Raw genomic sequence first — 27,208 nt, forward strand, 5'->3', positions numbered from 1 at the left:
TATGGCCTTGCCTAAATAAGATCAGAGTTTGTGAACTCAAGAGGCTTCCATAGCCTTAGCAGCTCATGACAAGAGCCTTGGGTGATTACTGACGTCATAAATAAGAGTGTCAATTGTTAAATCAACAACGGGAGTCAACTCTGCACCTACTCCCCACGTAGGATCTCTGTCCTTAATGTGTTGTACTATGCGAATTAATGGTAAAACTGCTACTCAAACAGTCCTCTATACTTTGTGTATCTGTGTGGGTACAGTATAGTATGTTGAAATCTTTACTTAGTATATACTAAGTTGATCTTCTGTATATAAAGATAATTGAAAATGAATCTTGACAAAGAATGGGATGGGAGAGGGAGTGGGAGATGGGATGGTTGCGGGTGGGAGGGAGGTTATGGGAGGAAAAGCCACTATAATCCAAAAGTTGTACTTTGGAAATTTATACCTATTAAATAAAAGTTGAAAAAAAATTACTGTACTTGATTTTATATCATGATGTTTCAAGGGAGAGACTTATTTGTATTTGCATTATACACAAATACTTCCATTTATATGGTTTCTTGAATTATGATTTGATGATGGGTTTCGTCAGTCTTGGAGAATTCTTAATTTTTTATTTTTAAAAAGTTGTTTATGCTCCATTCTCTCTGTCTTCTCATTGTGGGACTTGACTTAAACATATCCTTCTCCCCCATAAGTTTCTTTATTAGTATTTTGGTCCTTTTGTCTCTTTGTGCATTTTTCTGTATACTTCATCCTGTTCTAGCTTTCAGTTTACTGATTTTTCTTCAACTGTGTCTAACCTGCTGTTAATCCTATCCAAATTCTTAATTTCAGTGATTATATTTTATAAATCTGAAGTATATATTTAGTTGCTTTCCAAATTTTCTTTGCTCTTTTTAATAGTCTCTAAGTTCCTACCTAAAGTTTCAGTTTTGTGTATTACGTCCTTGAACAAGTAAACATGGTTATTTTAAATCTGTGAGTGAAAATTCCAATATCTGAAGATTGTGCTGATTTTTTTTCATGCTATCTCTTCAAGTCTCTGGTTACCTTTAATTGTATATCAGGCACTATCTTTGAATTTTTTTAAAAATAAGGAATGCTTCAAGAATTTGCATGTCATCCTTGCGTAGAAGTCATGCTAATTTTCTCTGTATCATTCCAGTTTTAATATATGTGCTGAGGATGCGAGCACTATCTGAAAATTTGTCCAGAGAAATAATTTCGAGGTCTTGATACCTCCTTTCTTCCAGAGGGATTTTGCTTTGTTTCTGTCTGGCACCAGAGGACACTGGCAGTCTAGCATGCTTTAATTCACTCTCAGAGCTCTGATTTTTCTGAACCATCTACAATAGTTGAAGAACAGCTCCACTTGTTGAGGTAGTCAGTTTACTTTCAATTAAATTTGACTCCCATGACCGAGCTCCTTGTGGTCTCTGTAAACATCAGAAGATATTAACAGAGCTCCCATAATTGGCAGGCCTTGGGCTCCAATTTTTGTCCTTTGACTTGTGAGACTTGAACGTCTACACACATTACATTTCCCCATTCCCAGTCAGCTCCCCATTCCCAAGGGGAAAGCAGCCAACTCTTGCCTAAATTTTCATCTTCTCCCACATCTTGGCCCATATTGGCTTAACTATTTTATTAGATCTCTGATATATATTTTTAAACTTTCCAGCATTTATAGTCTTTCTGTGGGGAGAGAGAAGTGTGGCAGCTGATCTCCTTAAGAATTTTAATTATTTAGTTTCAAGTATTATGAGATTTTGGTGGAAAGTTGTTCACTGCTATTTTATAGCAATATAACAACAATGATATACTACTTCTGCATTTTAAAATTATTTATAGGCTTTGTAGACTAATATGTGATTGCTTTTACATAGCCATCATGTTATGATATCAAACTTGAAATTATATTTGGAGTTATATCTTACTTAAAAGTTTGATAGAACTTATCAATGAGTTCTTTTTCCATTCTTACAAGTTTCTTAGTCAATACTAACTTTCAACATCGTCATAGGTGAATATTGCCAATTTTTGTTTTCATTTGTGTTATTTAGAGTTATCTTCAGTATCATAACTATTCTCATGTGTTCAAATATATTCAAATTCTGTTTCCCACTGCTGTGTATTTGTAGTTTCTCTCCTTATCATTTACCTTTTAGTGAAGTTTCTTCTTTTTTTTTTTAAATAAACCTATACTCAGTTAATAACAGCAAAAGAAAATTAAGACAGCAAGTAGAGGCCGGCGCCGCAGCTCACTAGGCTAATCCTCTGCCTGCGGCGCCGGCACACCGGGTTCTAGTCCTGGTCAGGGCGCCGGGTTCTAGTCCCGGTCAGGGCGCCGGATTCTGTCCCGGTGGCCCCTCTTCCAGGCCAGCTCTCTGCTGTGGCCTGGGAGTGCAGTGGAGGATGGCCCAAGTGCTTGGGCCCTGCACCCCATGGGAGACCAGGAGAAGCACCTGGCTCCTGGCTTTGGATCAGCGTGGTGCGCTGGTCACAGCGGCCATTGGAGGGTGAACCAACGGCAAAGAAGACCTTTCTCTCTGTCTCTCTCTCTCTTTCACTGTCCACTCTGCCTGTCAAAAAATAAAAAAAATTTAAAAAAAGCAAGTAGAAAAGAGTAGAGGAAAACTGTGTGAACTCTAGAATAATCTAATCAAAGTGCTATTTAAAAATAAAAAAATGGAGGCCACCATTTTGGTGTAACAGGTTAAGTTGCTGCCTGCAATGCCAGCATCCCATATGGCTGCTCCATTTCCAATCCAGCTCCCTACTAATGGCCTAAGAAAAGCAGCAGAAGATGGTGCAAGTGCTAGGGCTCCTGCACCTACATGGGAGACCCAGATGAAGCTCCTGGCTCTTAACTTCAACCTGGCCCAGCCACAGTCATTATGGCAATCTGGGGAGTAAAACAGCAGATGGAAGATCTATCTCTCTGTCCCCTTCTCTCTCCATAATTCTGTCTTTCAAATAAATAAAGAAATTAATTTTTAAAAAATTCAGAGAATGTGGATTATGTTAATAAACGCATATGTTTGTGGGAAATAATATAAATAGGGAAGGAAGACACACATGCTAACATGACCACCTAAGTTACAACTTTGTGAAAACATACCTATGTGTTAGCAAAAATCAAATAATTACTGTTGTGGTTCAGTGGATCAAGCCACCACTTGGATGTCTGCATCCCATATCAGAATGCCTGGGACTGAGTCCCACCTCCATATCCCATGCAGTTTCCTGCTAATGCACACCTGAGAGGCAGCAGATGATGGTCCAGGTACTTGGGTGCTTGCCACCCACAGAATTCCTGGCTTCTGGTTTAGGCCTGGCCCAGTCCTGGCTATTGTGGGTATTTGGGGAGTGAACCGGCAGATAGAGGATCTCTCTCTGCCTTTTGAATAAATGAAAATAAATAAACTTTAAAATAACAACAGTTTAGTGCCTTCTTAGATTTTTTCTTCCTTGTTATTTAAAATTCACTGGTATTTAATCTGCTTTTCCCTTTTCCCAGGTATTTCTTGTAAGCCACCCCCAGCCATTGCCAATGGAAATTTCCACAGCTTTGATAAAGAAGATTTTCCATATGGAACAGTAGTGACCTATTCCTGCAATGTTGGAAAGAGCCGGAAAAAGCTGTTTGACCTCATTGGGGAGCCCTCCATATATTGTACCAGCAATGATGATCAGGTTGGCATCTGGAGCAGCCCCCCTCCTCAGTGCGTTGAACCTAATAAATGTACACCTCCAGACGTGGAAAATGCAGTCATTGTATCTGAACTCAAGAACTTGTTTTCCTTAACTGAAATCGTGGAGTTGAAGTGTCAGCCTGGCTTCGTCATGCAAGGACCCAGCCAAGTGCGGTGCAAAGCCTTAAACAAATGGGAACCCGAGCTGCCGCACTGCTCCAGGGGTGAGTCTCACTGGGGCCTTGGAGGGGCTCCAAATGGTGCGACTTGTTGCAGGTGAGATCAGTGTTTGTTCTATGGGAGAAGTGGGTGGTGAGAAGGTCAAATGAGTGAACTTTCTTGGGAGAGAACATGAAATTGAAAAGGTGTGTGTGCGTGCGTGCGTATGCACATGTGTTCAAACTGAGAAGCAAAGCCAAAGGTGGGCAAGGAGTATGATGTTTCCTCGAGATTCCAATAAACAGGTCTCTGCCCAAATCACTGTCTGCAGCCTCCAGTGTCTTACCTGTGAGCATGATAATTGCATACATTGCACATATGCAATGAATGAGTCCTCCAACCAGGAACTACAATACCGACTACATGTTCATTTTACCCTTAAAACCAAACCACTAGGCGGTTATCATTCTTTTCATGTTTTACAGAGAAAGTGAGTCTTAGAGAGGTTAGATAACTTGGATGAAACCAACACTAATTTGCAGACTGAAGACTGGAACCCAAATCTGCCTGACTTCAGAGCTTGGGCCCATCAGGAAACCTGAGCTACCCTCGATTCTTTGAGGAATGAGGGATTTCATGCAGGTAATAGGCTGGAAAGACTTTGGAAGGACAGAAAGAGCAAATGGAGGATGGCAGAGTTGCCAGAACGGCTGTTGCTCCAGACCTGGAGCACAGCACCCTGTGCTCACTGCTGAAAGGCCCAGCCCCGGCCACCGCTGCTGCTGCCAGAACATAGCTGATGTTGCTGAAGCCAAAGTCATTGGCACTGCTAGAATTAAAGTTGCTGCAGCTGACAGCTACGACTGCCCAAGCCACCCCTCATAACAGAATGGTTGCTGTCATCTGCCAGCCTTTTAATGTGCTATATATGCCTTCAACTAGTAGAAGGAGCCACAGCCCAGCTGCCAAGAAAGGCAAGCAACTGTAGTTTCCATACTTCCACCCCTAGCAGTCAAAGAAGCATATAGAAGTGTGAGGCAGGGGGGCCAGCTGTCAGTCAACTAGTACAGCACTTGAATATCACATCACAGTGTATTTTACTTGTCTAGGGAAATGCTGAGGTGTTGAGCCCTGAAAATGGATTCTACAGCTTCAGAATATTTTTAAATTCCTTAGGAACTCAGTTACTCTAGGCCAATCTCCATTTCACACTAGGCAGAAAACAGTCCAGAGATGGGAACTAACCTGCCCAAAGCCGAAGTAAAATGACTTATTTTTATTTTACAATGCTTTTATATAATTTTCTTGAGACCCAAATACATTCTGGTTCTCTGAGTTCAAACCGATTGTATTAAAAGAGACTCAGGAACAACATTCCGTATGCCGTGCATTCTCATGCTGATGATGGTGGGGTTTTCAGAAGAGCTTGTTCAGTGCTTGCCCATCTTCTCACTGCAATGAAGTGGGTAGTTGAGGAGCGCCTGGTTCTATAGAGCATGGAAGGAAACAAATTCCCCACCAACTGGAGTCAGATGGCCACTGAGAGAGGACTTGAAAGGAGGTGTGAATAGATACATGAACCTGTGTGCTCAGGGTTTGGCAGGTGATGGGGAATCCACTAATGACACAGGCATGGGCACTCCTCAGGTGTGGAACTGCACATTGGTGATACTTCCTGAAAAGGAAGTATGAAGACTTATTGCTCCATCAGTCCTAACAATTTTCTTTCTTTTCTTTCTTTCTTTTTTTTTTTTTTTTTTACTGGGGGAACAGAAATTGGAAGTATTCTAGAGAGAACCATCTGTCATGCACTCTATTGTATACATGAGTTCTTCATATGGAAATCAGTGAACTAAGGATACCTTGGTTCTAGTCAGTTTTCTACATGTACCACTGTTGTGGCTTTTAAAGAGACCGTGTGTGTGTGTGTGTGTGTGCATGTGTGTGTGTGTTTTGTCATCAGTAAAATAAGGGTGGTAGTCTACTAAATTTTCTTTTACATGTAGATCTGTAATTATCCTCTTTGAAGAGAAGTTAATTTCACACAATTAATAGTCCTTTGGTTCTCTTTCCCCAGTGTGTCAGCCACCTCCAGAAATCCTGCATGGGGAGCACACCCAGAGCAACAGGGACGTCTTCTCCCCTGGACAGGAAGTGACCTACAGCTGTGAGCCTGGCTATGACCTCAGAGGGGCTGCTTCCCTGCGCTGCACACCACAGGGAACCTGGAGCCCCGCAGCCCCGACATGTGCAGGTGCCTGAACACTCACCTGGCGTTGTCAGCTTGTGCCCTTATTCTTCACGTACCACTGTCACTTCTCCTTGTTTTTCTTTCCCTCCTAGTGAAATCTTGTGATTACTTCCTGGACCAACTCCCTAATGGCCGTGTGTTATTTCCACTTAATCTCCAGCTTGGAGCCAAAGTGTCCTTTGTCTGTGAGGAAGGGTGAGTGTGGGCTTGCCTGACTAACAGGGCATTGATATTAAGGTTAGAGGTTTTTCAAAAAGGGAAGGTTTTATGTGGCTTTAAAAAATACTCAGAGGCAAACAGAGCACACAGGGTTAAGCCACTGCCTGGGATGCTTGAATCCCATATCCGAGTGCTTAGCTTTGAGTCCCGTCTCTTCTTCCAATCCAGCTTCCTGCTAATGTGCACCCTGGGAAGCAGCAGGTGACGGCTCAAGTAATTGGGTTCCTGCTACCCACATGGGAGACCCTGATGGAGTTACTGGCTTTAGCCAGGCTATTGCAGCCATCTGGGGAGTAAACCAGCAGATGGAAGATCAATACTCTCTCTCTCTCTCTCCCTCCCCTTCTCCCTCTTCCTCTGTGTGTGTGTGTGTGTTTATGTGCATGTGCACATGCCTGCCATTCAAATAAATAAAGATAAATAAATAAATCTAAATGTTCAGGGAGATTAACTTTTTGAAGGGCTTATAGTAAGTAAGAGTAAGGGACAAATGAACTATTTTTAAAAAAGATTTATTTATTTATTTATTTATTTATTTATTTATTTATTTCAAAGACAGAGTTACAGAGAGGCAGAGGCAGATAGAGGCAGGGGGAGGGGGAGGGGAGTCTTCCATCCTCTGGTTCAGTCCCCAAATGGCTACAACAGCTGGAGTTACACCAATCCAAAGCCAGGAGTCTGGAGATTCTTCCAGGTCTCCCATGCGGGTGCAGGGGCCCAAGGACTTGGGCCATCTTCTACTGCTTTCCCAGGCCATAACAGAGAGCTAGATCAGAAGAAGAGCAGCCGGGACTTGAACCGGTGCCCATATGGGATGCCGGCACTGCAGGCGGCAGCTTTACCTGTTATGCCACAGTGTCAGCCCCAAGAATAAACTTCGAAACACCCCAATCATATATCACATGGTTAGTAATGGGCCTTGGACTCTGAAATGGGATCATGGTGGCTGGTGCTAATATTCTAGAAGAGGTTATTGCCTTGGTTTTTTGAATTTAGCACTTTTCACAGTGTGCGTAACTCTGCCTGGGAACTATCAACCATGGGCAACAAAGCTCCTGCTCTCAGAATGTTCCAAGGAATCCTCAGCAGCCACCAAATACCAGCACCTGATAAGATTTAGGGCCCAATGTACATTGCAAATTTTAGATGATTTCATAAAAAGTGGTTGTGTTACTTCTTTCCCTTTTCCCCTAGAATATTCACTTACTCTTCACCAGCCCACCTTGTTGTTGTGAGCCCTCTTCACAGCCAACGCGAACGTAGAGACTAAAGAACAACCTCTGTCCTCTTTCCGATTGCTCTCTGCTTTTCCAGTCCAAGCTGGGAGCTGTTTCCCTTGCTTGTCTAACATCCCATTAGGGGGATATTGCCCAGGTCTTCAGCGATGACAGTGAATGAGTTTACCAGATTCCTGATGGTATGAGCAGTGACACTGAGTCCAAGGTCAGGGAGATGGCAGCTGCACCGTGGCTGTCTTCCTCAGCCAAACCAGGACAACCGTGTGACCAAGTCACTGTGCTTTACTATTCTGTGTTGTTCCCTTCCCAGAGGCTGTGATTTTCCCAAAAGGACTCTGCCACCTGCTGGTTTCGGATTCTCAAAATCCTGAGTTTTTGGCTGAGTCTCAGACTGCAAATTGAATGGCACTTTGACCAAAACAACTTGCCTACTCATGGCCATTTTCTTTTTTAGGTTCCGATTAAAAGGCAGTTCTTCCAGTCATTGTGTCTTGGTTGGGATGGAAGGCCATTGGAATAGCAGTGTTCCTGTATGTGAGCGTGAGTAGAGGAATATCATTTCAGGCCCATCCCTCTCCTTGATTAGTTTAGTATTTTGATCCATGGCCTCTGTTGTTTTGCTTCTTCTATTTTCTAGTCTGAATGGCTGATAGAAATTGCTTATTTTAATAGCACCTTGTTGTGATTCACTGTGTGCACCTCCTGGCTTGGGGACCGTCAGCTGAGTCTGTTTGGAATTATGTGTTCTACGTGACACAGCCTGTGTGGTTTGCCACCAGGACAAGAGAGATTAGAAAATGCGAAGCTTTGACAAATTTTTTCTTTTACTCTTTCTTTTCCTTTCCCCTTTCTCCCTTCCTTGAAGCAACACGACAGTGGCTGTTGGAGTGTCATGCGTGAGAGCTCAGTTATTGATTGTACTACCCACGCTTTCTGTCTTTTCACAATGCTTACTTGCTTAAGCAGCTTCTTCCAAATTCCAAGCCTAATTATAAATGTCAATCAGAAGTGAGGAAGGGACTGTTCTACACTGATATTCAGAAAACAGAAAGAACAACTTGAAATCTTGCAGAAAGTAAGAGAAAATAAATCCTACACAGACCCAGAAATTTTGAAAAGCAAAGCAGTCTGAATCCATTTAGTTTTTTTTTTTTTACTATGACTGTGCATATTTCAATTCATTTTAATAGTCATCATTGAGATTTGGGGCTGGCGCCGTGGCTCACTTGGTTAATCCTCCGCCTCCGGCGCTGGCACCCCATATGGGCGCCAGGTTCTAGTCCCGGTTGCTCCTCTTCCAGTCTAGCTCTCTGCTGTGGCCTGGGAGGGCAGTGGAGGATGGCCCAAGTGCTTGGGCCCCTGCACCCGCATGGGAGACCAGGAAGAAGCACCTGGCTCCTGGCTTCGGATCAGCGTGGCACTGGCCATAGCGGCCATTTGGGGAGTGAACCAACGGAAGGAAAACCTTTCTCTCTGTCTCTCTCTCTCTCACTATCTGTAACTCTACCTGTCAAAAAAAAAAAAAGTAGTCATCATTGAGATCAAGATTGATGATCAATATCAATAAGTTGTTGAGGAAAGACTTCAACTATTTAAGATGAGTGGTACAAGAATGTAAATTCTCTGAAGGACAAAGACCTTGTCTTTGCTCTTTTCCGCCTTGTCACCAGGGTCCTGTTGAATTGCTCACACGGATTAAGTGCTCAATCAATAGTTGCTGAATGAATGAATGACTCTATTTCTTCTTTAAATGTTTTGATACTCAATTTAAAAAATGTAACGATCTGGAAGATTCAGGATAGGCACATTTCTTTTGTACTTTTGCAACAACTTTGATTGAGATCTTATGTAGTCCATCTCATTAAAGGCCTCATGTGTACTTTTATCTCCTTATCATTGTTTAAGTGGCACCAGTCGTAGCATCCTATGATTGCAGAATCCCCCGGTAAAGTCTCTTGATGAAACCCATCTACTTTCCAGAAATCTTTTGTCCGAGTCCTCCGGCCATCCTCAACGGGAGACACACAGGGAAACCGCTGGAAGTCTTTCCCTTTGGAAGAGCAGTAACTTACACATGTGACCCCCACCCCGACGGAGGGCTGACCCTCAGCCTCACGGGGGAGAGCACCATCCATTGCATGAGCGATGGTCAAGGGAATGGGATTTGGAGCGGCCCCGCCCCTCGCTGTGGACGTCCAGGTTAGTGCACAATTTTACACATCCCAAATGGACTCAGAATATCTAAACCAGACCCTCTGCATGCCTATAATTACAGTGTGGTATTTAGTTATGTGTTCCCTTGACACAAACACCAAGTTAGTAATAAATGGTTCTAGAAGAAGGCAACACAGAAGTTTCTGATATCCTTTGCTGCTGGAGGGAATGCTAGAAGGGTCAAGATGGCAGATGGTGCGAAGGTCCTTAGTTAGAAAGAACATTGTTGCCAGTCATAGGAATTACAAACAAGTCTCCATGAATCTTAGCATAAGTTAAGCATCTTCACAGGTTTTGGAGTTGAGGCACAGACCAGGCAAAATCTCTGTATTAACATATTTGGCCAGAGACCACTGTACATTCTCTTTGAAAACTGGACTGCATTGTCAACAAGCCACAAAGATTCCCTTGGCCTCCTTGAGCTAAATTCTGAATTAAAATGAAGGTTATTTGCTTTAGCCTCTGAAGACTTCCCATTTGGTGGAGAGAGAAAGCAAAGGGAAAATGCAAGATAAAGAGATCGGGTCTTTCTAAGTTCTGGAGAAGGATGACTAAGACACCAACCCCCACTAAGACACCCACGTTCAGGCAGGGGAGACAGGAAAGAGGAAGTAAATTGTAGGAGAGACCGTAGGCCTGGTTTAACACACTGACCACTGCAGGAATCTGGGAGAGAAGAGCAATTCTAAAAGGAATAGTCACTGAGAACCCATTTTTGCTCTCACCATCCCTCTCCAACACTACGGCTTCTTTATGGGGTACACATTTACAAACACATATCACCTTGCCTGCTTTGCTGAATCAACAGAGTGAGGCAATCTTCAGGTTGTAGATACTTTCGGATCAGAACCCTATTCTCAGATTGCATCCCCAGTTTGATTAAGCTGTATTTCGGACTGGAGACCTGCCACACTGATGTCATGTGTGAGTTGCCCTGGGATGCCAGGTTTTATCATGAGATGGACTCCATGCACCAGAAGCTAGTAGAGCTAACATTCCAGCTCTCAGATGTAAAGAGAATGAGTAATACAGATACATAAAGTTTCCCTGAAGAAAATAAGAAATAAGAAAAATTCAGTTATAGTCAAGAAATGAGAAGTAAGTTCATAAATTTTCTCACAGAGAATGGTCCACACACAGCATTAGTTCTAGTACGTCATTTACTGCTTGAATAGATAATTAGAAGGAAGATGGAAGACACCGAAATAGAAGCCAAGAGAGATAGTTTTGCTAAAACCAAGTAGAAATTATCCCTATTTTCCAAGCTTGTATACCTTTCTGACCTCAGGTTATTTGAATCCAAAGTAAGCTTTTAATCCTTGGGCCTAGAGCTCATGAGCCATGGGGATACTGATCTAAAGCCAGAATTTAATTCAAAATGTTCCCTTATAATGAGGATTCTAGTTTTTGTTGCTTGTTTTGTTTTAAGGAGTTGCTATTTGTTTCCTCTTTGTTTAAAGGGCTGGCTTGGGAATCAGACCTAGAAAATTGGTGGCAGCTTCCCTGTACCAAGAAACAATGAATTTTGCATCTATGCGCTGAGCCCTCTGTTAGAGTTTTGATGTGTTGAAGTTACAAGGGAAAAAGACAGGGATGGTGGAACATGGCAAGGGGCATGCTTCATGGCTCCCTAAAAAGGTGAAAAACTGAACTGGAGCTACCTTTGCCCTAAATGATGTGAGCAGAAAGACCAGATAGCAGACTAGCCTTCCAGGTGGTATATTTCTTGAGGGCCATGTGCTTATGGAACTTTCCCTCCAAAAACTACAAGGAAATTATATGCCCATAACTAAAAAAATTGTTTTCTTCTGGCCTCAAATCCAGCAAGGGTGAGAATCATTGGCCACTTTGGGATCACTCACATAGTCCTCATTTCTTGATCTCTAGGTCACTGTAAAGCCCCGGAACATTTTCAATTTGCCAAACTGAAAACCCAAACCAACGAATTTGAGTTTCCCATTGGGACATCTTTGAAGTACGAATGCCGTGCTGGGTACTTGGGAAGGCCATTCTCTATTAAGTGTCTAGAAGATCTGGTCTGGTCAAGGCCCAAAGACGTCTGTGCCCGTGAGTAGTCTGTGCTGGACCTCTCCTATGTCTGTCAGAGCACCTGTAGTGTCTTCATTGTTTTCAAATTTTGGACACAGGAAACTTTTTCCAAAAACATTAAGATAGACAGATGTAGATGTTGGACTTGTGGCTCAACCCTGATTATTGGATGAAATGTTCATCTCATGAGAATGTTTCAAGGAATTTTTGCAAGGAAAAATCTCTGTAAATAATGAATCACTCCAGACAAGGAAAAAAATTATATAAAAAGACTCAAATGGTGTTTGAATAACTAAGTGGGGAGAAATTCTTTGAGAACATTGAAATCTACTGGCAGTATACAGAGCCAAAAATGCCCTTCACATTTGAGAAGGTATAAAAGGTAGAGCTAAGACAGAATTGGAGGGAGGTGTTTGGGGTACTTAGGAGTGGTTGATCCTAAAGCTGTCTGGGAAGTTTTCTCAAAGTGGTAAAACCTGTGAAATTGTCAAAACTGCACTGGCTTGTTAGTAAGCGACAATCAGGTGGCGACAGTCAGGTGGAGACATTTTATACTAAACAAACAAATAAAACCCTCATATTACTCTACCTGGTTCCAACATTCTGCTTCTTTCTCGTAGGCAAATCATGTGAAAACCCTCCAGATCCTAAGAATGGAATGGTACATGTCACCACAGATATCAAGTTTGGAGCTAGAATTCATTATTCTTGCAATAAAGGGTGAGTTGGCAGCAACAGCTCTAGGTAGAAGAATAGCCCTAATACAGAAATATTACCTTCCAGTCACATCTCAGAGAGGACAAGTAGGCTATTACCATCTGGTCTTAAAAGGCTTAGATGTTTAACTCCTGATTGAAGTGAATAAAGGTATCACAAGGATACCTTCAGGAGAAAAGTCTACATCCTTGCTGAAAGTCAGGGAGGGCAGTGCATACCAGACATGTCAGGTGTTCACTGGGTGGGAGAGGAGGAAGTGGGGGGAGGGTGTGTGCAAGCCCACAAAGGGCCTAAGGCAGAGTGGGCCCTGCTGGGAGAAAGGAAGCTCACAGGGCAGCCATTCAGGAGACAAATATTCCTGACTACAGTGCTGTGAGTTTGCTAGGTCTGCTGTGTCCAAGCACCACAGAATTGGTTACTTATAATAGCACATTTTTAGAGCTTTATTCTGGAGACTAGATGTCCACAGTCAAGGTACTGGCAGGATCATACTTCTTTTGAGCTCTCTAGAGAGGATCCTCCCTGCCTCTTTCAGCTCCTGGTGGCTCCAGGCCATCCTTGGCAGGTGGCAGCATCACTCCAGTCTCTACTCTGTTGTCACATGGCCGTTTTCCTTGTGCGTCTCTGTTTTCACATAGTATTCTCTGTGTGTAAGTTTATGTTCAAAGTTCTTTCTTCTTAGTCATATTGGATTAGGGCCCACCCTAATAACCTTAACTTGATTACATCTGCAAAGACTATTTCCAGACAGAGGTCACATTGAGAGACCAGGATACAAAAGTTCAATGTATCTTTTTGTGGACACACACACACATATGACACATATATGTATGAAAAAAACTTCCTGATGGAAAAAGATAGGGCATTAACTCCAAAATATTAAAACAACAAGAGGAGTTGAACATATCTTGTCCATATAGCAAATGAGAGAAGGAAAAGGAATAGCATGGAGTGTATCTGTCTCTTCTAAGAAATAGGCCCCCTTGTTTTTGGGGAACATTGGTCTTAGTCATTGCTTCATCCTCATCATTGGACATTGTGAAATAAATGAGGGAGGTAGTGAACAGGACGGTGACGAGGCAAGATCAAGTGTATCATTTGTTTCAGTAAAATCTTCCTGCTGAAAGACAAAGTCTTTAAATAGAATCATCACCCATCGAATCTTGTGGTTTTACAAGACACATGCCTCAAATGAAATGACACAGCAGTGTTACTCATTTGTTGTATGTATGTGTGTGTGCACATACAAAAAATGGCAACAATCATTTGAGAGAAAAACAGTTTGAGAAGACAATTACTCGGGGCCAGCATTGTGGTACAGTGGATTCAGTCGCTGCCTGAGACACCAGCATCCGTATCAGAGTGCCAGTTCAAGTCCTGTCTGGTCTACTTCTAGTCCAGCTTCCTGCTAATGTGCCTGGGAAGGCAGCAGAAGATAGCCAAAGTACACCCATGTTGGAGACCCAGATGGAGTTCTGGGCTCCTGGTCTCAGCCCGACCCAGGCCTGGCTGTTGCAGCCATTTGGGAAGTGATCCAGCAAATGGAAGATCTCTTTCTCTCTGATTTTCTCCCTCTTTTTGTGTCACTCTGCCTTCCAAATAAATTTTTAACAACTGTCTTATTTTGGTGCCTGGTACAACCCACAATGTAGTCAAGGAACTAAGAAGCAAAGGTGGCCATGAGGAGCTAGTGAAAAAAAATCTTGACCTTGGCCATACTACCCTGAACACATCTGATTTCTTCTGATCTTGGAAGCGACCCAGGGTCAGGCCTGGTTAGCATTTGGAGTGGAGAAGCAGCATCACTTTCAATGGTGAGAGAGAAATGAGAAAAGCTGGATACAACATGTGAAGTTTAGGCTAGGCCTTATACCTTCTCCCACTTTTTAATGTTTAAGATTTGCCACATGTATGTGCTATAGGAAAGTTGGTAGAATGTGTACAGAATAATTATTTTCCATTTTTTGCTGTTAGGTACCGAATCCTTGGTCAAACATCTGCCGAATGTGTCCTCTCAGGCAATACTGTCAAATGGGAGGCGGAGCCACCAATTTGTGAACGTGAGTTGAAATCTCTTTCACCATTTATCCCACCTCGAATCACAAAGACTAAATCTCATTCCTCTTGGGGATGATCTCCTTCCAATATTTGAAGAGTATAACTATATTCTTATAACTGATCAAAGTGTTCCAACCTTCTAGATCTATCTGGTGTTTCCTTCACTTCGTACAATTGCATTTAAAATATAGTCTTGAGCTTGTTTTTTTTATAAAGATTTTTAAATTTATTTTATTTGAGAAGTAGAGTTACAGTCAGTTAAAGGGAGAGACAGAGAGAAAGGTCTTCCTTCTGTTGGTTCACTCCCTAAATGGCCACAGTGGCTGGAGCTGCACCGATCCGAAGCCAGGAGCCAGGAGCTTCTTCCAGGTCTCCCATGTGGGTGCAGGGGCCCAAGGACTTGGGCTCATCTTCCCAGGCCATAGCAGAGAGCTGGACTGGAAGAGGGGAAGCCGGGATTAGAACCGGCGCCCATATGGAATGCCAGCACCGCAGGCGGAGGATTAACCTACTGTACCATGGTGCTGGCCCCCAGCTTGTTTTAAATAGCCCCGAACTTCTCTTTTTGTTGGCTGGACATTTCCCAATTTGAAGATTATTCTCTTCAATGAAGTAAACAAATTTAGAGAAAGGAACCCCATTTCCTCCCTGATAGCTCTACCAGATAGCATGATACGTGTGTGCAGGCTGCTCTTCCTATCAGATCTCATCATACATGTGTGCAAGCACTTCTCTCTTCCTTCTGGTTCATTGTCTGAACAGTGGTGCCAGGTCCCCTGTGAGCTGTGTGGAAACTTCCTAAACTCTGAGGAGCATAGAGGAATGAACAATGGCAAATTGACAAAGCATGTAAAAAGATATAAGCCAGGATTTGGAGATGGTGTAGGAAAATCAACAACTTTGAAACACACTGTGGGGAGGGTAAAAAGGCCAGCATACAGTCTTTATCAATACTCTAAACTGAATACATGCCTTTAATCCAGGAATTCAGATCTTTTTAGCATTTCTGGATCTATAATTATTATGTTTATTACATGTAATATTGCATATTTGTGATTAGTCTTCTGTATTAGTTTTGCCACAGTTTTTGTTTTCGCTTATTTGATAAAGATGCTATACCACATGCTTTACCATATTCATAACAGAGAATAAAACTGAATGCCTTCTATATAGAAAGAATTCAATCAACAATGGTGAAATAACATAATTAGATTTGCATTTAAAATGAGAAGTAAATATGTGGACTATAGAAGGACATAGTTATTGAAATATCTTTAACCAAAAAGAGCAATACACAGAATATTGTGGTAACCTAATTAATTTGCAATTATGTAAAATCATGTGTGTATATTAGCAAAGATCAGATAACAGCTATACTATAAATATTGACTTTTTGGTAATTGGAGTTCATTTTTTTAAAAAAATAAACAAGTTACCAAATTTCATAATTAAATACAGCTTTAAGGAATCAAAATTTATTTAACTTGCTGTTCTTTTCCCAGGTATTCCTTGTGCACCACCCCCAGCCATCGCCAATGGAGATTTCTACAGTACCAACAGGGAAGAATTTCTATATGGAATGGTGGTGACCTATTTTTGCAAAGCTGGAGTAGGAAGCAGAAAGCTGTTTGACCTCATCGGGGAGCCCTCCATATATTGTACCAGCCATGATGATCAGGTTGGCGTCTGGAGCGGCCCCCCTCCTCAGTGCATTGAACCTAATAAATGTACACCTCCAAACGTGGAAAACGCAGTCATGGTAACTGGTCACAAGAACTTGTTTTCCTTATATGAAATCGTGGAGTTGAAGTGTCAGCCTGGCTTTGTCATGCAAGGACCCAGCCAAGTGTGGTGCAAAGCTCTAAACAAATGGGAACCTAAGCTGCCGCACTGCTCCAGGGGTGAGTCTCGCTGGGGCATAGGAGGGGTTACAGGTCTCCCATGTGGGTGGCAGGGACAAGAATTTGAGCTACCCACTGCTGCCTCTCAGGGTGAGCATTAGTAGGAAACTGGATTGGAAGCGGAGGGACTGATACTCAAACCAGGCACTCTGATATGAGATGTGGGTATCATGAAATGGTGACTTTTAACTGCTGTGCCAAATACCTGCCTCTCACCTCCCACATTTTATCATTAAGAATCTGAAGTCAAGAGTGAAAGTAACTTGCTCAAAGTCCAACAGATTTTCCGTTCATTTCTAATTAAGTATAAGTTTGGTTGTTGTTAAATGGGTTCTGGTGCCATAAGCACCTACCACAGTGATTAGAAATGAAGGCAGATCTTGAGTCAGATTCTAAGCTCTACGGCCTCTGAGTACAGGGCTGACTGATTCAGTGGCTTTTGTCCTTGTTAGCTTGCTGAAATTGCTTGCTTAGCAGTGGACTGGTAGGCATTGTAGCTGGAACGCAAGGACAGAGCCTATAACTCTTCTACCAACTCATGTCAACCTTGTGCAAGTACTGAGACAGCAGCTGGGAGAACAAAAAGATACAGAGATAAAAGAGGGATAGATAGCTGTACCTTCATCATGGGAGTACAATGACGGATAAGGGGAAATCCATTCTAAAATTTAGGCCCAGGCAACTTTGTCATTACCTGAACAATGAAACCAAAAATTGTGATTGTTTTCCAATGAGATATGTAGGTGAAGAATGCACCAATACTCATAACTCTACTGGATAGCCAGAGCTAGGAGAAGGAATCTCAGTGCTTGGGGACCGATGAGTAAGTTGGAACTTAGTTTTGGGGAAAGCTAGGTTCTCTTTCTCTACCTTGGGCTACATGTCCCCCTTATTAATTTTTAAATCAGTGAAGTGAGAGGGTGAAGTATCATTTGACTCCCAGTGTTATGCCTGAACCCCTAAGTATGATCCTCAGGCAACCTAGGAAGCATAGAGATTAGGAAGATATTTGCCCTTGATTTACCAGAACTCTGAATCTGTCACTTCCCCAGTGTGTCAGCCACCTCCAGAAATCCTGCATGGTGAGCGCACCCCAAGCCACAAGGACGCCTTTTCTCCTGGGCAGGAAGTAATCTACAGCTGTGAGCCTGGCTATGAACTCACAGGGGCTGCTTCTGTACGCTGTACACCCCAGGGAGACTGGAACCCTCCGGCCCCAACATGTGCAGGTGCTTAGACTGTTGTTTGGTTTCCAGGTCGATCTCTTTGCACTCCACACCACAGTCTTACTCCTGTTTTTCTTTTCCCTCCTAGTGAAACCATGTGATCATTTCCTGGAACAACTCCCTAATGGCCACATATCAGTTCCACTTAATCTCCAGCTTGGAGCAAAAGTGTCCTTTGTCTGTGATGAAGGGTGAGTGTGACCCAACACAGAGACCAGGGACTTAGTGCTGGATGTTGAGACCCTGGATAATGGGAGTTTATCCACAAAGGGAGACTGAACTAGTGGAAAAGAATAGAAAAGACTAATATCTAAAGCAATGATTGGAAAGTATGGTAAGAATCACATGGAACATGAACAGATTTTTTAAATATAATGAACAGCAAAAATACAACAGATCTTGAATCCATAGTGAAACATTAAGTATATGGATAAGCAGTATTCTAGGCATAAAGAGATAAATATTCTAGGGGGTTGTTAAAAAAACTTTGATGTAAAAGAGAAAGTTACATATAAGATAAATATCATACAAAGTTTATTTCACAAAACTTTTAAATGGATTAATAGTGGAGTTTGGGATAGGAATGAAATAGTAAGTAGAAGTTGTAAACATCGAATTATTTTTCATTTAATGAGTGTTTGTGTTGGAGGGAGCATGAAGACTGATGTCCACGTCTCAGGGGATATCTTCAGTCTATGGAACAGCAAATGCTCTTGGTTTTTTTTATGTCCCAGGACCACTGGCAGATAAAAAACAGTTTATTTTAAGGACTCCTTGACATAAAACTCCAGTCACTCAATAAACACCCGGCGACAACTCAGGAGCCATTGATCTGACAATAAACCCGTCCTTTGGGGATGATTTCTTTCCAAGAGCCCTCCCTTCTCAACTTTTTCTCTTTTTCCTAGGGTAATTTGCTTTGCCTTTCAATAATTCAAGGATACTTTAAGTATTGTACCAGATACAGTGGCAAAAATCATAGCCTCTGATATCTTTCCTAGTAATTTGCCAACCCAAGACAGTGGCTGTTTTCCCGATCTGCTGTCTTCAAAAGGGGGAAAGCTGCATTTCGCATTAGAAGATAAAGCTCTGGGGTGGCTATTTGGTGCAGCGGTTAGGACTCCCTTTGGGAGGCCCCGTCCCTTACGGAATGTGCCTGAGTCTGAGTCTTGGCTCTGCCTTTGATCACATTCCTGCTGATGTGCATGCTGGTAGGCAGCAGGTGATGATTTATGTACTTGCGTCCCTGCCACCCACATGGAAAACCCAAACTGAGTTCCTGGCTCTAGCTTGGCTGGTGCAGGTATTTGGGGAGTGAATCAGCAGATGGAAGATATTCATTTATTCATTCTATCTCTCTCTCATCAAATACAATGAAAATAAATGATAAATTTTAAAAGAAATGTGTCTCCTCTGAGGGGGCTTTCAGAGGGCAGTCAGGGAAAAGGTGACCTCCTGAAGCCCAGGCCAGAACAGGGAAACGCTTGTCATGTTTTCTGTTCTTTCTTCTGTTCTGGCTGGGGGTTGAGGGGGTGATGGTATCTGTCTGGTTACTCAGCTTCACCAGTTGTTGATTTCTCCCTCACTGGAAGCTGCACTTTCTCCTAAATGACTTGGTTTCCCATCTTGTGCCAGTGAGGAAACAAATGAGTTGCTTAGGAGCCCAGTTGCTAATGAGTTTAGGTCTTCTTGGGGAGGAAGCTGAGATTTGTCAATAAAGAGAAGAGAGAAATGATGTGCTCCTCTGGCCTCAGAATCAGCTTCTAAGGCATTCGGATCTGGCTGAAAAATCCCATGAGAGCATTTCAGGCATGGGAAGCCAAGATATAGTGGCAAAAACTGTTCTGCATGAAGGATCTCTGTGAGTGAGATTCCAGTGGAAAGAAGGGGCCGTCAAAGAAGGATGTACTTTTCTCTGAAGAGAGGAGAGAACTTCCATTTTGCATATGGCCCTCTCTAAATACTGACAGAGTTTGTGGACTCAGGAGGCTTCCATAGCCTTGGCAGCTCATGTCAAGAGCCTCAGGTAGTCACTGATGTCAAAAGTAAGAGTGTTAATCGTTAAATCAACAACAGGAATCACTGTGTACTTACTGTTCATGTTGGACCTCTGTCTTTAATGAGGTGTACTATGAGAATTAATGGTAAAACTTGTTTTCAAACTGCACTTTATACTTTGTGTGTCTGTGTGGGTGCAAACTGTTGAAATCTCTACTGAGTATAGAGTTGGTCTTCTGTATATAAAGTCAATTAAAAACAAACCTTAATGAAGAATCGAATGGGAGAGGAAGTAGGAGGTGGGATGGGAGTAGGGGTGGGAGGGTGAGAATGAGGAAAGAACCACTATATTCCTAAAAGCTGTACATATGAAATTTGTATTCATTAAACAAAAATCTTCTAAAAAAAAAAAAAGAAATGATGTGCTCACTGCTGCTGCTGGTTTTGTTCTTCAGGTTCCATTTAAAGGGAAGCTCTGTTAGTCATTGCGTCTTGGTGGGAACAAGAAGCCTTTGGAACAGCAGCGTGCCTGTGTGTGAACGTGAGTAGGCGAGCACCTGCTCAGACCTGGAGCTCACTCGTGCTTCTTTCTTCCTCCTCCTCCTGCTCCTGCTTCTTCTCTCTCATTTTCACCCATGAAATTATATTTCTGCCCCCTGTTTATGTCTATTTTTGATAGAAATAGTTCTCTGTTGGAATAGTTATGAGGAATGTTTCTGAGGAAAATAAACCCGTGCATCAAATGTTTTGGGTGTCATCCTATAAAATATTTATGAGCATAAAATATTTATATGTGCTATAAATGAGAAGGACTGTGTTTCATAGAAATAAATTTATGGCATTTGCCTTGCCACATTTCTCCTTTTTCTTTCCTGTCAAAAGTAAAATCATGTTCAACTTTTATATCTTTTCGTTAATCATCATTCCAGTCACATATTCACTCGTTCAAAAAAAAGGTTTTTGAGCACCTATTGTGTGAGGCGGTCTGTAGGCAGTAGGAATACATCTGTAAATAAGACAGACAACATCCCTGCTCCCATGTTGTTTAGATTTTTGTGCACAGATAAAGGCAAGCAAGCCAACAAAAAATTCCAAATAACACCAAGTATTATTAAGAAAAAATGCAAGGAAATGCAATAAAATAGTTATGTGAATGGGGATAAGGAATTCCAGGAAAAGAATAAAGTTTCAGTTTTAAATAAGGAAGTCCTTTCTGAGAAAGAAATGTGTGGGCATTAATAAAAATTAGTTGACTATCAATGTGCATACATAGGGGATGAACTTTAACTGTACATGGGACTCTGATGCAAGGCCACAAGGCAGAAATGTTCCTGGCATTTTCTTTTCTTTTTTTTTTTTTTTTTAATCATTGTTCTCAATCAAGAAACCAACAAAGGACACAAAAGGCAGGTGGAGCCAAATAAATCTGTGGATATGGCTGAGAGTTCAAATTGGGAGACTATTGCAACAATCTCATGAGCCATCTTGGCCCAGGAAAACAGTTGGGGAGGCAAAAATTTGTCAAATCTGAATATATCTTGGAGGTAGAGATGATAGATAGGATTTGCTGATTGTTTAGACAGAGGGTGTGAGAGAAAGAGAAGAGTTATAGATAATTTCATGGTTTTTGGCCCAAGCAACTGCAAGGGTAGAATTTCCCTGAACTGAATTGGAGGAGAAAACTGTGAAGAGCAAGTTTTGCAATGGGAGGAAATAAAATATTGAACTTGGGATGTAAGCTTACCATTCCTATTAGATATTCAGATAGGTATCTTGGAGAGACCTACACCAGACTTGTGGACATTTAGAAGCCAATGTTGTACCTATTATAATTAAAGTTGATATTAAGCAAGATCTTGTAGGGAGTGAGCATGGCTAGAAAACAGACACATGGGTGGATCCCAGGAATCCAGCATTAAGAAGCTGATAAGATAAGGAATTGTCTAAGGGGATTAAGTTGAAGCAGCCACTATTGTGAGAGAAAACAAGAGAAAGAGGTGTCCTGGAAGCCAAGAGGAGACATTCTTCTCAACAGAGGAGGATAATTAACTATGTCAGATTCTACAGAGAGGTCAGATGAGAGCAGAAAACTGATCATTAGATTTTGTGACTTGGAGGAATAAGTGTCCTAACAAGAGCAGGTGCAGGAGAGTGATGGAGCCAACACCTGACTGAAACGAGTTCAAGGGAGAACGCAGGGGAAGAGCTCTCACATCACAGGCCACATCTTAGAGTTTTCCTGTAGAGGGAGTAGATAAATAGGACTATAGCTGGAGAGGGAAATGGGATCAAGTGGATTATTTTTTACTTTTAAGATGACAGCAAAGTAGTACCTTTAATATAGAACATTAATATATCCAATCTATTTCTTCACTAACTCAAACAGGGTGTTGTTTTATCCTCTGATCAGAGTTATTTAAAAAAATATGTTTATTGGCCGGCGCCGCGGCTCACTAGGCTAATCCTCCGCCTAGCGGCGCCGGCACACCGGGTTCTAGTCCCGGTCGGGGCGCCGGATTCTTTGCCGGTTGCCCCTCTTCCAGGCCAGCTCTCTGCTGTGGCCAGGGAGTGCAGTGGAGGATGGCCCAGGTGCTTGGGCCCTGCACCCCATGGGAGACCAGGAAAAGCACCTGGCTCCTGGCTCCTGCCATCGGATCAGCGCGGTGCGCCGGCCGCAGCGCGCTGGCCGCGGCGGCCATTGGAGGGTGAACCAACGGCAAAGGAAGACCTTTCTCTCTGTCTCTCTCTCTCACTGTCCACTCTGCCTGTCAAAAAATATAAAAATAAAAAAAAAATAAAAAAATAAAAAAATAAAAAATATGTTTATAATAGAATTTTGCTCTCAGAAATACTTTGCTTTAAAATTTTAAAGTTTAAATGTAAAATTATTTGCATTTTATACTGATTTATAAGATGAAACTTGATAATTTCAACTTTCATAATTAGAAGTCAGTTATGTGACAATCCTAACTTTCCTGTAACACTTATTAAGAGGTACTGTTATAAACCCAAAGATATACCTAACATAACTTACTAGAGGGTAAACATTGGTTAAGCCTTTGTTTTGCTTATCCATAACTCTTTTGAGTGTATTCTCTTAGTATCTCCTTCCCAAATCCAAATAAAGTTAGCATGGGGAAGGAGTGTCTCCAAATAAAAACACTCAAAGGAATAAATTTGTGTTTCTTCAATGAGAACATTCTTCTCTCAAAGCATGACATTCTTGGGGCTTTTGAAACACAAACAAGAACACAGAGCACTTTTCATTTCATTGTGACAGCATTGCTTAATCATTCATTTTGATTTTGAAAATTACAGGCTGGCATCATCAAGAAAAATTAAATCACAGATATATAAACGTCAAAGACGTCAAGGATAATATTCATTTTGTGCTTAAAATATAACTTGACAGTCAGTAGTGCTCCAAAATGTTTGTGGAATTAATGATCGACTTTACTTTAGTATAACCAAGAATATTTTTGTTTATTTTAAAGGAATACACTCTAAATTTTTATTCAGAAATCCTATCTGAATAATTCCAGATACTTAAAGTTCTTTTAGACTTTCGAAATAAACTTGAATTTAGATTTCATTTCAGCACAGGCCTAGTACATTTATTTTCCAGTTTCAATTGTCAAGCAAAAAGGAATTGTTTAATTGGCAACCCAATCACAGAATCCGATAATTATAAAATCACTTCAGTTACAATTTTGAAGAACTTACATCTTTTGTTTTCTTTCTAGAAATCTTTTGTCCAAATCCTCCAGCTATCCTTAATGGGAGACACACAGGACCTCCTCTGGGAGATATTCCCTATGGAAAAGAAGTATCTTACACATGTGACTCCCATCCTGAAGGAGGGATGACCTTCAGCCTCATTGGGAAGAGCACCATCCGCTGCATGAGTGACAGTCAAGGGAAAGGGGTTTGGAGTGGTCCCGCCCCTCATTGTGAACTTCTTATTCCTGTTGGTCAGTACCGACTTCTGTATATTAAATGGGTTCAGGCTATTTGGTCCCAGTTCCTCATGTTTCTATAGTTAGAGTTGGATGTGTGCTTATGGGCTTAACTTTCTCATAAATGAAAATTGTCATTATACACTAGTTAAACTAGACGGGCCCCAGGAGCCAATGTTGTGACCTAGAGGGTTAAGCCACCACTTGATTCTGGCATCCCAGATCAGAGCACCAGTTTGAGTCCTGGCTGCCCCAATTCCGATCTAGCTTCATGTTAATGCTCCAGAGAAGGCAGCAGAAGACAATCCAAGTGTTTGGGTCCCTGCTACCCATGAGGGAAACCGGGATGGAGTTCCTGGCTCCTGGCGTTGGCCTGACTGTTATGACTATTTGGGGAGTAAACCAGCAGATGAAAGATCTCTCTCTGCCTCCCTCTCTTATTGTCTGCTCTTCCTCTCTCTCTGTCACTCTGCCTTTCAAATAAATAAATCCTAGAAAAAAATAAAGATGAGGGGGCCAGCATTGTGGTATAAACCAGGTAAGCCACAACCTACAACGCCAGCATTCCATATGGATGCCAGTTTGAGTCCCAGCTGCTCCACTTCAGATCTAGCTCTCTGCTAATGTGGATGGAAAAGCCGCAGAGAATGGCCCAAGTGCTTGGGCCCCTGAAACCAGCAGAGAGATCCAGAGAAAGCACCTGGCCTCTGGCTCCAGCCGGGCCCAGTCCTGGCTGTTGTGGACATTTGGGGAGTGAACCAGCAGATGGAAAATCGATCTCTCTCTTCCTTCAGATAAGTACACACACACACACACACACACACACGTGTATGTATATATAGCACACATAAAATATCACCTCATAAAGAAGACACAGGTCTTGGAGGAGGCTGCCTGATGGTCTTGTCTGTCTTGTTCTTTTCCTAAAATGACTGATTTAGCCTCAGAAGAGTGGTGCAATAGTTTCTTGTGGCCGCTGTAACAAATACCATGCACCAGGTGGCTGAAAGCCATGGAAACGCATTCTCTCACAGTTCTGTATGCTTGAAGTCTGAAATCAAGATGTTGGCAGAGCTCCGTCCCTCCTAAGGGCCTTCAGGACACCCTGATCCTTGCCTCTTCCAGCCTTTGGGACTTCCTGCCATTCCTTGGCTTGGAGATGCATCACTCCAGTCCCTGCCTCCATCTTTAAGTGGCCTTCTTCTCTATGTCACAATATCTCAACACTCCTCTTTTTTTTTTCTTTGTAAGGATAGAAGGATGATTTTATCTTGAGATCCTTAATTGTATCTTAAAAGGCCACTATTCCAAATAAGTCCCCATTCTGAGATTCTGGATGGATGCAACATTCAGCCCATGGCAAGTGGTAACTGCTCTTCAGTGCCTGAGAGGCAACCTGCGGTGGGCATCCTGAGGGAGGAGTAGATGGAGAAAGATGGAAAACTATTTTTTGGTGCACAATGAAGGATTAATTCTGGATCTAGTCACTCAGATAGAAGGCCTGACATATGAAACTAGAGCAGAAAGAACAGGAAACTGAGTGATCTTCTAGACAGAAAAATTTTCCTAACGCATAGATGTCATTGGAATGTACCATCCTAAGGGGACTTGTAGAGGAAGAAAATATTTTGGCATTATGTTAAGTCTCTTTGTTTCTGTGGTCCTATTTATCAGCTTGACTAGAGAAGAGGAGAAAGAAGGCTGGGAGTTTCTCTGCTAACTGATACCCCTGCGGGTTTTTCCAGGTCGCTGTAGCATCCCAGAGCAGTTCCCATTTGCCAGTCCTACAACTCCAATTGATATGTCTGAATTCCCAGTTGGGACATCCTTGAATTATGAATGTGGCCCTGGGTACTTGGGGGGCACCTTCTCCATCACCTGCCTTGAAAACTTGGTCTGGTCAAGCACAGAGGACACCTGCAGACGTGAGTAATTCTGCTCTGGTAGTTGTTCCGTGTAGGAAAAGCATCTGTGGGATTTGATTGATTTGTTCTAACTTTAGAGGCAAGGCAGCTACATTTTTCAGAGTTTTGATGGAGGGTGGTCTTGGGGGTCACCCCTTCTTACTGCTTGAAGTTTTAAAATCTCAACTAGGTATTCATTTCATGGAAAAGGCTCTTATAAAAGGATTTGAAAAGAAAAGCTGCGTTCACTGGAGATAAAGTTTGATGACTTAAACTATGAAATGAATTAAACAGGGGAACAAAGGAAACTTATGTAGGTCACAGTGAACTGTGCTTGTTTAAAGATAAAGGAAAATTTCACATTCTGAGGCCTTTGATTTAGGCTGGTGGAATGAGAGCACAGCTCTATTATTTACTCTGATTGGGAGATGCACGGTAGTCCTTTGTATGTAGTGCTCTGTAGCTGCTGGATTCCAAAGTCAGATCGTAGATTTCCTGGGATGGTCAATTCTTTGGAACAGTCGGAATAATACAGACTTTTCAGTATGGTGAAGTCTAGTTTTAACCTTGTAATCAAAGGTAAACTGAACCCTACACCGAGTCCCCAATTCTGCTTCTTTCCCCTAGGAAAATCATGTGGAACTCCTCCAGAACCCTTTAATGGAATGGTACATATAAATACAGATACCCAGTTTGGATCAATAATCAACTATTCTTGTAATGAAGGGTGAGTTGGGAGCACTATTGCTTGAATATGATTCCTAGATCAAAATGCCAACCTCTAAACCATGCATGGAAAGCAGGGACTCAGATATTCAAACTCGAGTATTAACAGCCTAAAGGCAGAAACAAAAGTCTAACAGATGAATGCCTAAACAAAATGTGTGTGTGTGTGTGTGTGTACAGAGTGGAAATTACTCAGTTATGCAAAGGAATAAAGTTTTGATACATAGTACAAGATAGATAAATTTTGAAAACATCATACTAAGTAGAATAAGCCAGACACAAAAGGAAAAATATACAGTTCCACTTGTATGAAGTCCCTAGCATGCGCAAATTCATTGGATCAGAAACTGGACTAGAGAGGTGACCGGAGTCCAGAGGGGCATGGAAAGCAGGGAGTTATTGTTCAGTGCAGACAGTTTCTGTTTGGGGTGGTGAAATTTTTGGAAATAGTGATGATGATTGCACAACATTGTGAATGCAGTTGATGCCACCAAACTGTCCACTTCAAAGTGGTTTAACAGGTGAGTATTTGGCCTAGTGATTAAAACTTGGATTAGGATCCCCGCATCCCATATTGGGGTACCTGAGTTCAAGTCCAGGCTCTGCTCTAGATTCCAGCTTCCTCCCAATGCAGACCCTAGCAGGAAGTAGATGACGGTTAAAGTAACTGGATCCCTGCCACTCATTTGGGAAACCTGAATTGAATTCCCAGTTCCTGGCATTTTGTCCCAGCCCCTGTGGTTGCTGGCAATTGTAGAGTGAGTCAGAAGATGGTAGCACTAGTTTGCTCTCTCTCTCTGCCTCCCAAAGAATTTTTTAAAAATCTATAAATGTGGCTTCAATGACAAAATTGTTATTTCTCTTTTGCTACAACAGAAAGATAAAACTTTAAAAATA

At 42.1% G+C, this 27,208-nt stretch overlaps 1 protein-coding gene, 1 long non-coding RNA gene and 1 other non-coding gene across 5 annotated transcripts in view; 1 reads left to right on the plus strand and 2 right to left on the minus strand.

Moving 5' to 3' along the window:
• The window catches only part of LOC103350988 (uncharacterized), a 183,184-nt gene that overhangs the window by 104,657 nt on the left and 51,319 nt on the right, over positions 1-27,208 (minus strand). The gene's annotated exons all lie outside the window — the stretch shown is intronic.
• Positions 1-27,208, plus strand: part of CR1 (complement C3b/C4b receptor 1 (Knops blood group)) — a 96,163-nt gene that overhangs the window by 20,289 nt on the left and 48,666 nt on the right. For both annotated transcript variants that reach the window (XM_017347820.4, XM_089311405.1), the window contains 15 exons: positions 3,521-3,919; positions 5,932-6,108; positions 6,198-6,300; positions 8,017-8,102; positions 9,543-9,761; positions 11,664-11,843; positions 12,446-12,545; positions 14,517-14,602; positions 16,103-16,501; positions 17,554-17,730; positions 17,816-17,918; positions 20,181-20,266; positions 23,469-23,696; positions 25,427-25,606; positions 26,213-26,312. In XM_017347820.4, the coding sequence (XP_017203309.3) occupies positions 3,521-3,919; positions 5,932-6,108; positions 6,198-6,300; positions 8,017-8,102; positions 9,543-9,761; positions 11,664-11,843; positions 12,446-12,545; positions 14,517-14,602; positions 16,103-16,501; positions 17,554-17,730; positions 17,816-17,918; positions 20,181-20,266; positions 23,469-23,696; positions 25,427-25,606; positions 26,213-26,312 (2,623 nt within the window). The remainder of the gene's footprint in view (positions 1-3,520; positions 3,920-5,931; positions 6,109-6,197; positions 6,301-8,016; positions 8,103-9,542; positions 9,762-11,663; positions 11,844-12,445; positions 12,546-14,516; positions 14,603-16,102; positions 16,502-17,553; positions 17,731-17,815; positions 17,919-20,180; positions 20,267-23,468; positions 23,697-25,426; positions 25,607-26,212; positions 26,313-27,208) is intronic.
• LOC127483608 (U6 spliceosomal RNA) lies at positions 1,089-1,195 on the minus strand. Its single transcript, XR_007910049.3, has one exon. It is a non-coding gene; the product is annotated as a U6 spliceosomal RNA (small nuclear RNA).

Source organism: Oryctolagus cuniculus, chromosome 13 (genome assembly GCF_051225735.1).
Source record: "Oryctolagus cuniculus isolate XC-2025 breed Fujian yellow rabbit chromosome 13, ASM5122573v1, whole genome shotgun sequence".
Classification (NCBI taxonomy): domain Eukaryota; kingdom Metazoa; phylum Chordata; class Mammalia; order Lagomorpha; family Leporidae; genus Oryctolagus; species Oryctolagus cuniculus.